Source organism: Thermobia domestica, chromosome 3, assembly GCF_964235325.1.
Source record: "Thermobia domestica chromosome 3, izTheDome1.hap1.1, whole genome shotgun sequence".
NCBI classification, from domain to species: Eukaryota; Metazoa; Arthropoda; class Insecta; order Zygentoma; family Lepismatidae; genus Thermobia; species Thermobia domestica.
Window position 1 is genome coordinate 66,085,272 of NC_137456.1, and position 13,085 is coordinate 66,098,356.

Genomic DNA, 13,085 nt, shown 5'->3' on the forward strand with positions numbered 1-13,085 from the left:
ATTTCACAAATGAACAAATAAATAATAAAATACTTGCATTTGATTAACTTGCTTTTGAGTTTAGCGTCCCTTTCAGCAGAGAGGCTATATGAGACGTGAACCTACAGCTTAACGTGGGATCCGAAATACATGAGCTTCCGCCGGGAATCTAACCTGAGTCGAATAAAATATTTATTAAAAATAAGTATAATAATTATTTACTTGTTTCTTTATCTATTTACAACTAGAAATTTTCCATTCCTTCAAAGGAACTAAGTTCCACAAAATACAAAGATTTTTTTCTCCACGAAAGAGATAAAGGATACTTCTATTATTTAACCTTCTTTGCTTTATGACCATCAATCTATATAATAAAATGCTAGGTTGTGCTCAAGAAAAGTTTATATATTTGTGGCCTATCCTTTAGACAATGAAATCTCCAAAACCATAAGTGCTAGAAAGCGTCGTTTTCACTGAGCGATTCCAAATTTTGCGTATATTTGCTAGATCTCATTCAATTTTTTTTTAAAGTCTCTATTTTCCTATACCATATTTTAAGCGTATTAGTTTAATATTGCCACTAAAACGTTAAGGTTGATACCCTTGTGAAAGGCAACCAGCAGAGGAGCTACGTATAGCGGGTTGATGGACATTTTAGGCGCTTTGCTTTAATCTGAATGACAACACCTATTATAAGCTGGCAATTTCGAAGGCTTGTAGACCCACAATGAGGTGTACTAGAATATGGGATTATAAGAAAAAGAAATATTTGCAGTTGGTATTAACTATCACTTATCCTAATTGGCCACAAACTCATCCCAACATTCTATATATTAAAATACTACATTTATATGTTTGTCTATAGCAATTCACTTCTGTTGAGAATCTTCCTGCCCTTTACTTGTGTTCGTAAAGGGCCTTGCACAGATATAGTGAGAAGTGGGAAGGAGATTCACACTCATATTAGAACTATGCGCTGTGTTAAAAAAAAAAAAAAAAAAAAGTGAAACAATTTAACTCAAATAATATTCGTACGTATATATTTATGTAAACATTTATTCAAGCTGACATACATAACACTTCCTACATATATCGATATTATACACGAAATCACATATACAAACCAAATACTATGTACACAAACCATAATAACAATTCGTCAATATTATGCATAATTATTATTATTATGCAGATGAATTACGTAGAACTCTTAATGAACACGAGTAAATTCTATCTTGCACAACATTTACAAAATTTTATTGTGTAGTCAGTCGTTCAGAAACTTTGGTGACGTTAAGTTGCTTTGTAACAATTAAAAATATTTGTTTCATACCACACAAAAAGCAACAAAGTAAAATTTGTATTCAAGTCATGGCTAAGGTCTATTATTAGCAAATACTTAAAATAAGAAATTAGTGATTGATTGGTATAACGAAAAAAAGGATAATATTAAACATTTTCTAGCACCAAATATTCAGCAATTATAAATCGTCATGATTCATCTTTACAGTAAATAATCATACTTTTCCTTCACTTTGTGGCATTCAAACAAAGGAAATAAAAAACACTTTGTTTCGTATTTTGTGATACTATTTAATATCAAAGAAATCTTGTATTACTCTGTTTTTTCGGTAATATACAGAGTGTCGCAATGTTTGGGAAATGGATTCTACACATTAACATAAGAAAAAAAAAGTTCATGTGGATCTGTGGTCGGAAGTGCATACTTTTGTAGTTATAAGGTGCCAAAAACGTGAAAAAAAAAATGAACTTTAAAGGTCCATAGATCCACTACTATAGGACTGATCGTAGTGAAGTTAAGACATCACTGAGGAACTATATAGTATATGAACTATCCAAATATTCATCCTTCAGAACCTTCGGTACTTGCACAATCATTTTTAGAGAGGCTGTTTGGGAGTATTTGATCAGTCTCAACCTACCTCTCTAAAAATTGGTGTGCAAGTACTGGAGCATTCTTAAACATGGATAGTTGGATAGTTCACATACCAGTTCCTCAGTGATATCTTGACCCGACTACGATTGGTCCCATAGTAGTGGAGCTATGAACCTTTAAAGTTCACTTATTTCACGTTTTCGGCACACTATAACTCCGAAATTATCCACTTTTGAGCACAGATCCATATGAACTTTTTTCCTTATTTTGATGTAAGGAATCTGTCCCCTAAATATTGTAGCACATTTATGTATATGTGTAACATGTAGCTTATATTAAGTAATTTAATAAAAAAAAATATTAATATTTAAAATACTGTACATGATCACGACTATGAACCTTTCTATTAGTTGAACTTTTACAACCTCTATAGAGAAGGTACAGGTATATGAAATTTTATTCATTTACAATGAACTTTCATACTTAAAACAAGTATTAACAACAGCTAACTGAATATAGGCATTTATGCAGCCCGCATTCGAAATTAAATAGATATAACATCAAAACTATAATAAATTTGACTATAGTACATGTTACGAAGACGAAAGAAAGACTGCCGAAGAAAAAAATACAGTCTGTGCTTGAAAGAATTCCAATATTCCAATGTTCAATTTTCGTCTTATTAATTTATTTTAATGCCATTGTGAAATCTGGAATTCAGTTCTTATATACAGCATAATGATTGTAAGAACTACATTAATATATATATAATGATTCTTTAACTTGCAGTTCAGAGGTTACTGTAATTCATAACGGTTATCTAATTTAATTTTGTTGTCTCTATATAATCATACGTATATTTTCTAGCAGATTTCAAATTAATTGTTTGTGTTTGTCTAATGAGAAACATGTATTTGTTTCACTTAAACAGAAACTATCTTATTTAAGTAAATTAATAAAAACATCAAACTTAGTTTCAGAAGAGGAAATACTGAGAAAGGGGGGGGGGGGTAATACAAAGATTGAATTTAACAATAATATAAAGAGAATTTTATATTCTGAAAGAAGGGAAGACATATAGAGATTGAGTTTAATAGAAACATAAAACAAATTTTATATACTGAGAGAAGGAGAAAAATATAGAGATTGAATTTAACAGTAATAGAAAACGAATTATATATACTGAGAGAAGGGGAAACATATAGAGATTGAATTTAACAGTAATATAAAACGAATTTTATATACTGAGAGAAGGGGAAAACATATAGAGATTGAGTTTAATAGTAACATAAAACAAATTTTATATACTGAGAGAATGAGAAAAATATAGAGATTGAATTTAACAGTAATAGAAAACGAATTATATATACTGAGAGAAAGGGAAACATATAGAGATTGAACTTAACAGTAATATAAAACTAATTTTATGTATTTTTAACCAGAGATCTACATATTAATATTAATTAGACTTACAAAAAATGACAAATACTCTTCTGTTACTGACGTTTAACTATTTCAACACTAAACTGTAATTTCGGAAGAGTACATATACCAGCTATTGTGATTGTATGAATAATTAAAGTCATAACTCAAAATCTCAGTCATAATTTTATAAATAATCATAACTGAATAAGAAAACAAGTAAATATTAATATATTTGTTGGAAATAGTTACTAACATAATGTTTAATTAACCATTCTCTTCATTAAACATACTATAATTTCTTGACAAATAATATTAAATATCATATTTCAAGCAACTATATTATTCTACCTACATATGAATCATTCTAACATTCTAATTTTTAAAACAGTATTTATTTGAAATTTCAGGAACAATGGATACATTACTTTTGTGTCCTCTTCTACAATGGAAAGAGAAGACACCATTAATATATTGCGTGAATCATTTTCTTACTCAATTGCTTAATAAAATATAACAAGTTAAGGTACGAGTAACGTATAATTCCAAACGAATATACGCGTATAAGCAGACTTATTCGTATTTAATTATTTGTATTTTCTAAATATGATTTAAGAAAGAGCAAGAGTTTTCTAAAATAAACATAACATGATTTTTACAACTTTTCTTCGTACAAAAGATTATTTGTACGTTAAAGTCAATCACTATACAACAACAACAACACTATGATCTAATATGCCATTAAACTCTAAAGAGAACCATTTCTTATTATCAATTTAAATACTAGATTTTACATATATTCGTAAAACTTCGCTGCGCTCCCGCCTACTACAATAAAATTGAATATTTTATAAGATATACATAGATTCCATTTTATTTCGTCATGTTTTTTTTTTTTTTTTAAAAAAAAAGAATTATTAAATACAGTAATTTATCCAATCAAAAAAATGTATTTTACCATCGTGTTAATTTATTTAATCAAAGTTCGCTTTGCTGGGTAACTGCCTCATTGGAAAATGATTTTCCTCTCTAACTCTGACACCAGTAACTGAAGTTTGTGAAACTATTTCAAAATTTTTTTGTAGATATTGTCAGACTCAGCTCTAGTTATTAAAGGACTTTGTCTTCTATAACTTAAAAATAAAACAATTTACCAATATTTTAAGAATAGTGTTATAGTTGCTATTTTCGTAATATTAAATACCTTTGTGTAAAGTCACAAATTGCAATGCTACACTGAGCGTATTTATTTAAGAAATTTTACACACATTTTAACCTATGTAAAAAGTCAGTATTTCTAGTAGTAAACTACACATTCTTATTAGTCACTTGGAAAGAAATGCGAATTGAACTCTGTTATTATGTATTTAAGTCAACAAATAGAAATGTCAAATTTTGTGCGCAAACTATGTGATACAGAAAGAATGAGACTGCATATGCAGTGAACACATATTGTAAACAAATTTACAACTTACTTATTACTTAATCAAGTATATTCTAATTTAGCTGGTATATCTATTCTCAGGAACAAATTTGCATGAATAAGTAACTGAAAACTAAAAGTTATACTTTGTGTGTCACCGTTAGTTATATAGTTTCCTAACTTATATTAGAATTAGAATTTTAAAAGGTTTTCACCTTATAATCATATGCTTTCGGTAAAACAAAATTGACATATATATATGTATGAACTTTTTCATATAATTACTAGTACCTGTAGTATTTTATTTCTAACTTTTCTATGTTTTTTATAGACATATCATACTGAAGTAAAATCTCAGTTAACAAGCGATACATTAGTTGACTTCAGCAAACTGGGATGTGAACATAAATTCGCAAACTTTAAAGTAGAAATAATTCAACTATTGAGCTTTGCGAATTTATTAGAGCCTTTTTATTTCAGATGTGCCCTTGCTGGCACTGCTGTCGATGTATATTTTCCCGGCCTCCTTTGAAAGAGGAGGGACAAATTGCTATGACCAAAGATCTTTCAATTATTGGATGCAGAAAAGTTGCTATAATGAATTATTCAACGGACTTCGCTGTGCACTGTCTTGTCAGTCCTTCTAACAATAAGTAGCCTACGATCTTCACTCGTCAAAACCGAACGACTGAATGACAAATTGACAACACAATCGAGGTCATTCACTTCTTTCCCCTAAGCAAAGGGATGGTTTCTTCCATAAGAGGGCGGCGAGGGTGGGGCCGAAGAATGTTTCACATATTTTCCGAGGGCACACTTGAAATAAGAAGCTTAGTCTACGAATCATAACATATCCAATAATATTAAATATTTATGTGTTTGATATGTTATCTTCTAGCTGCTTGCTAGATAAAATGATTTTACATTTCAAAAGATTAGTTATTAGCTGATATTGCCTCTAAAATGTGCTGTTGGCAGTATTATTTTTATTCAACAACACGATTTAAGCACATTTGTGATCTTTTAACAAGCACTAAAATATAATGTTTATTACTCTGTCAAAATTTTGCTTTAATAAATTAACTCAATCTTGATTGGATATTCATGACTTTCTCAAGTAGCTTAGATATTTCTAAAAACTCTACACTCTTGCTTCTAAAAATGTATTATGCATCTCAATTATGCAGAATAACAAAGTCAATAATTACTACCAAATATGTACTTATTTCCTTATTCTTTATGCCTTAAATTTACAATAGTTTTTTTAAAAAAACTATAAAATACATAAAGAAATCAACGTAAACAAGAAAGACCAGAAAAATTGGTCCGACAAAGACAGTAAAAAAATGTTTTGAACATTTTTACTGCTTTTTTTTCTCATCCACTTGCATTGTGAATTTTTACTTTAAAAAAGGAAACTCTATTTGTTTAAAATATCTTTTACGAGTCAAAATACTATTCACTACGATGCGCCACTAAATATGGTTGATAACGCTCTGGCCTTCTCTGTTACAACAGTTTGTAGTGTTCTAGCAGCTCCCTGTAGGAAAAATAAAAAATAAATTGTAAAATAAATTTTACAAACAATAGACGTGACTATAATGGTGTGACAAGCATATATTATTAGTAAGGAATTCAATATACGCAAAATGTCATACCTGAAACAGGAAGCTTTATTTACTTCAAGTGAGAATAATTTGAATTTACTTTATTTAATACTGTATTTCAATCACATCGATAAGGTTCGTAAAAATTAGGATAAGAATGTCCTATTCTTGTCTTCAACCCCATAAGGTTGATCATATATGGTTCTTCATCAGTGATGACGCCAGATTTAATTACTTGTAGGGTGAAAGAGAGCAGGGGCAAATAACAGCAGCTATATTTTCTGCTTACTGAAAAAGATTGTTTTATATTGCTTCACCTAGATTACAATACACTATGTCTGGAGTGGGCATCAATCATAAATTTAAGACATTTGCGACCGTTTTTTTTTCTGAAATATTTAAGTTTTAAATCTGATTGGTTGATCTGGCTACACATACAAGGTGTGGTCAAAAATACGGTGAATGAAGTTTTTTTTTAAAGCAACAACTGGTGACGCTACAACCATTTGGTGTAATTTTCCGTAGAGACAGGCAGTGTCAAGTTGGAACACGTTCTGACTTGTCAGTCAGCACCTAGAGCCGCTAGACTCAGGTTGTGTTTCTGTCGCGCATCAACAACGTATGAACATTAAGTTTTGTTTAAAGTTCAAAAAAAGTGCCAAAGAAACTCATGAAATGTTGAAATTGGTCTATGGAGATAATGCTATAACTCTGAAGATAGTTTACAATTAGTGGTATGAATGATTTAAAAGTGGAATAACCTCAAAAACAGAAGAAAACGTGCAAAAAATGGCAAAAAGTGTTCGTCCAAATAGGCGAATCACTATTCGAGAGTTTTCCAAAGAACTAAATATCTCGTACGGATCCGTACAAAGCATTTTAGTCACCGATTTGGAAATGAGAAGAGTGAATGCAAAAATCAGCCCCGACTTCAGAATAACGAACATAAGTTTTTGGTCGAAGAAATATTCCACATCTGTCCACATACACCGTACTCTCCAAATATAACGTGAAGCGACTTCTGGCTCTTTCTAAAAATTAAAACCATGCTTAAAGAAAAACGTTTGGATACCATTCCTGACACTAAGAGGGCTACGACAGAGCAGCTGAACGCCCTTCCAAAAGAAGACTTCAAGTAATGCTTCCAGTCATGGATTCAAAATTGGAATAAATGCATTGTTAGCTAAGGACAGTACTTTGAAGGAGATTAAATCAAATTCTATGTAAGCTTATTACTTTGTTTCTAATAAAATTATTCACCGTAGTTTTTGATCACACCTCGCAGTTATTAACATCAACATCTATAATAGATTGAAGATCTAAAATATTTACGAAAGGGTCTAAAGCCAATAATTTTCTTTACTTAACATTTCTGTTTGTAAATGTACTTAATGCTTCAGGTTCCTTGTGAAGTTTTAAACCTATCATTATATTACAGTTTGTCATTCACAATTACTCATAAACATTTACTAATTGAGTAATATTACTTTTGAATTAATTAAGTCTTCTATCTATAATTGATTAATATACGTATATTTGGCCACACAGAATTACTTATGTAGATATCAATCATGGCTTAGAGATATAAATTATTTACGAAGGTGTCTGAATTTCAGAACTCACTCTCTGCTTCACTTACTGGTTCAGACTACTGCGGTTTAAATTATCCCAATTCAATTCGATTTTTTTTTTCTATTCCTACTCGAATATCTGAATATTCATTTTTAATATTCGAATAACTCTTCAAATAATAATTAAGCCATTATTCATTATCCAAATAATTGTTCGAACTATTTCTCGAATAACGAATATTAATATATATATATTAGAATTTTAACACAACTAATCGATACCCTTCCGAAATGTGTAATTCTCAATCCTCTTCAATGACACTTATTTGACCATAAAGTTTACTTTTATGCTTCTTTTAAAAAAAATTCCGAAATTCGACCCTATCTGATGAAGCAATTAGCGAAAGTTCTTGTACTGAACCTTGTTTCAAAATGTCTTCATGATGCACAGTGGTGCTTAGTAGTAGAATACTTACGTCTGATGCAAGAGATACCTGGTTCGATCCCAGGCCATGTGAGGTTGTAGTATCCAACACTGTGGTCGTCGGTTTCCTTAAGTTTTCGCGTTTCCTCATACATTACCATTTTAGCAATTATTACATAATTATTCACTTTTATCTCACAATAATAGGCCACAGACGTCTCTGGCGGGGGAGGGGACGAGGGGGACACGTCCTCTCAATATTTTGAAGTACAAAATTTTCAATATTTTATTTTAATTTAATTTATTTACTAAAAACAGAATAACATATAAATAACTATATTTATTTGGAATATAATATTTAAAAAATGACATCTTTAAGTTTTACGTCCCACGGTTATTCAGGTTAGACTAAAGGAGACGGTGATGATGAGAAATGAATGAAATGGTGGAATGAAAAAAATGGGAGGAAACGGGAGTACCCCGAGAAATCCCACGCACACGGTGTTTGTCCACTACAAAGTTCACTTGGCGCAAGCTGGGATCGAACCAGGGACCCCATGCACCAGAAATATAATATTCAGGTTGTGAAACGATTACAACAGCGTTCTTCATATACCTTAGGGGGTCCGTGAAGGTAAGCAGAAAGGTAACAAATGGAATTGAAGATAATAAACAGGTTGAGCTAGGTAGTACCATTTAAATCACTTTCTTTTATCCCGTCCCCCCCTCAAATTTTACGTGCCAGAGACACCAGTGATAATAAGACATTAAGGTAGAAAATTCTTTTTTATTTCATTACGTAACTAGATATTTTCATTATTTTCTGGTAAACAATTTATTTTCTACACCCACTTCGCAACTTTTTCCTACTATATTTACTCGTATATTGGTATCAACCTATCTAGTTTGATTTGGTTGAATATTTCTTTTTCATATACCGTAATTAACCTATACATTCTTCTAAAAATTACCACTTCTGATGAAGCAAATGGATTCAATCTGAATTTTTGTCGAACAATATTATCGAAGTATCTAAAATTAATTGATTTATATTACAAAACATTGTAAGCATTTAAATTTTTTTTGAAAATGTTTGCATTAGATGTAGGTTATTTGTTAATGTGTCTTTAGTTAAGGAAATAATATTGTTTGTCAATATTATTAAATATAGCATTTACATGGAAAATAAATAAATAAATTAATAATATTGTTGAAGAAAAAAAGAGTATAAATACGCAGCCATCACCAAAGAGAAGCAATTACTCTATTATCTACTGTTTTACCAAAAATACTTCTAAACTAATTAATACTAAAAGTACTAATTACAAATATTAATGGCTTTTAGTATTGCTGTATTTTAAAATACATTCACAAATGATAATTAAAGAATCATAAAAGATTAGATTTTAGACGAAGTAAAATTTCATGAGATTAATGTGTGATTTAGTCACAATAATAACATTGTACAATTCCATTGGTTAAGTGATGTTCAAAAATAAGGTAAATAACTTCTAAACAATTTTGATTTTTTTAAAAATGCCTGTGAATTCTTATATTCCTCAAGAGCAATAATGATACCCAAACATGGTGTTTTAAATGGGTTAATTAAATTGATTAGTACTGTATTCACAGCTTGGTCAAAATTGATTATATTAGCGGTTAACTACTACAGTTACATACCATAAATATTGTTTCAAAGGAATCAGTGGCCAATGACGGTATTGTCAGGAAAGTTTCGGTAGGAACAAAAGTTATATTTCTCTTGTTAGTTTAAGTATATATATTAGTGCGTACTATTCAGTTAGTACAATTTATGTGATCATACAAGATAAGGAATTGACATATATAATTTCAATGAAATAATCTCTTTTAAGTAAAATGCTAGTATATACAAATAGTGCAATTACATTAAAAAGTTATTTGAAATTAAAATTATATGAAAGTTTACTTTTTTTCATGTTATAGAGAATATATCTGTAAACATTATTATTTGAAAATTATGAAATTTATTTACTGGACAGGATTTATGCAAATTGCAACATATTTTTTTTTTATACATATGTATTGCACTGGAGCAGAACATTCTGAACTAATAATATTGTATTTAGTATTCCGTAAAATATTTTTGGCGTAATTCTGATGTTTAGGACTCTGGCTGAATAGTCTGTCAGAAGGAATGTAATGAGTTATAAATCTGGTAATTAAGACAATTAATATAGTAAAACGACAGAGGAACATATACTTTTATAGGAATTTTTCAAATACTATTTAACGATTTTTGTTCTTTGCCTTCATTAACGATGTAATATAATCTTTCCTATTCTTCACCCAACTGGCACAGTAACCAAATTGTTTCACCATCCAACTGCCCAAAATTCAAGTTTGATTGTTCAATTTTATTAATTCACCGAACTTCGTGAATACATATCTAAATAATTATTTTTGTAGAATATTACTTCATTAATATCACGAATAGTCCCTTTTCAAATGTTTCGCCAGTCCAATTATCAAAGTTATGAGAAGAAAGATGCATCAAATGTGTACTGTACGCTAAGTACATGGAAAAATTAACAATGTTTTTCACAATATAAGGGTTATATAGAATATCTGGACATGAATCTTTTAAGCTCTGAAACAAGCTTCAGATACAGACCTTAAAGATTAAATATGTTCAAGTTAACTAAAATAATAATTTTAATTGGGGTACAGGTTGTTACGAGAAAGTAGCAGTAGAAAAAGAAGAATTGTTATGTTCTGCAAATTATGTGACATGACAGATGATGTCCGTTAAAGTATAAAATACGTCTGTTGGATATATATATATATATATATATATATATATATATATATATATATATATATATATATATATATATATATATTGAGGAGTACCAAATTTTTGGCAGTAAAGCGAATTTAGTTTTGGTATATTCGCTGATTGTGTATATATGGTATATTGGCGTATAGTTTTGAAATATTCGCTTTTGTAATTGTGAATCCTTTAGTGTTAAATAAAGATCCGTCACATGTTAATTCTAAAAGAAATATATGAGCAGTTTTAAGTATTTCTGGTATGACCTGTTAGCTAATCACAATTTCTTGGGTAGCTAGTTACCACACTCACGTAGTGATAATTAAAGTGACAATCCCTTTGTGCACTTAACGCGCCATATACTTCATACTATACTATGTATTCTCCAGGAATGTTTCATAACTACATGTGTAACACGGTCTTTTTTCGTAATTTTATAATGATGAGATCCATCTATTTAAGTTTTTCCTTATAAATATTTCATTTTTCCTTTTTGTAGAAAAACAAATTAATAAACCTCCTTTTTTCATACTTTCCTCTTTGATCTTTGTAACTAAATCAAAGATCCCAGATTTTCTCTTCTTGAACCAGAGAGTAAATGTCTTCCTAAAAATAAAGTTCTTACAACGTTAATCTCTACCTGGAAATGAATGAGTAGAAGTGTATGTACTTCTATATATACTAAAAACCCTCTATGATTTTTGTGTACAAATTTGTACCAACTATATTATCTTCCCTATAAATCACTATGTTTAAAAGATTGAATAGTTGACTCTTTTATACCGTTATCTTTACCTATTTACCTATATATTTATCATATTTGGCAGCAAAGAAAATAAAATAATCGAATTTATATATCACAAACAAGTGTGACAAAGAAACCAGAAAAAATCAATAATATTTATATATATTTGGTCTAGGAATTAATTCGTGCGGTTGGTACGCACACATTGAAGCTGTAGTACAAACACAAAATACATAAATACCTTAAGAAAAATATTGTCCATCGCTAGCCACCACTTTCGCCCATCTGTCAGGCAATGTACGGATTCCGTGGCGAAAGAAGTCCTCATCCTTGGAAGCGATCCAGTCAGAGACCCATGTTTCGATATCTTCTGAAGAAGTAAACCGCTGTCCAATCAAATCGTTGTTCATGCAATCGAACAAGTAGTAGTCCGAAGGAGCAACGTCTGGTGAATACGGCGGGTGGGGTAAAACTTCCCATCCGACATTTTCTAAATAGGTTTTGACCGGTTTTGCGACATGTGGGCGAGCGTTATCATGTTGAACAATAAGTTTATCATGTCTGTTCCCCCATTCTGGTCGTGTTCTGGCCAGAGCTTGCTTCAAACGCATTAATTGTCGTCGATAACGTTCTCCATTCATAGTTTCACCCGGTTGCAGCAGCTCATAGTACACCACACCTTTCATATCCCACCATATGCACAGTATAACCTTTGCACAGTGAATATCTCGTTTTGGTTGTGATGGACCTGGTTCACCTGGTTTCACCCAGGCCTTTTTTCGTTTAGAGTTCTCGTAATGGATCCACTTCTCATCACCCGTAATAATTCGATGCAGAAACCCCTTTCTGCTCTGTCGTTGAAGCAGCAATTCGCAAATGGTTTTTCGTCTTTCAACGTCTCTGTCTTTCAATTCATGTGGAACCCAATGTGACATCTTTTGAATCATTCCCATGGCTTTCAAGCGTTTGGAGACTGTTGTTTGATCAACGCCTAATGCTGCTGCAAGTTGTTCCTGCGTTTGACACGAATCCTGCTCGAGCAATGCTGTCAATTCTTCGTCTTGAAATTTTTTTGGCTGTCCAGCTCGCTCTTGGTCTGCCAAGCCGAAATCACCACTTCTAAACCGTGCAAACCACTTCTGACACGTTCGCTCAGCTAGAGCATGGTCACCATACACTTCCACCAAAATACGATGACTTTCAGT

The 13,085-nt window shown here is 30.9% G+C and overlaps 1 protein-coding gene across 2 annotated transcripts in view; it reads right to left on the minus strand.

Moving 5' to 3' along the window:
- Positions 1–992: 992 nt before the first annotated feature.
- LOC145680463 (uncharacterized) overlaps positions 993–13,085 on the minus strand; it is a 298,641-nt gene continuing 286,548 nt past the window's right edge. For both annotated transcript variants that reach the window (XM_081751026.1, XM_081751025.1), the window contains one exon: positions 993–6,261. In XM_081751026.1, the coding sequence (XP_081607152.1) occupies positions 6,184–6,261 (78 nt within the window). In that variant the 3' untranslated portion in view covers positions 993–6,183. The remainder of the gene's footprint in view (positions 6,262–13,085) is intronic.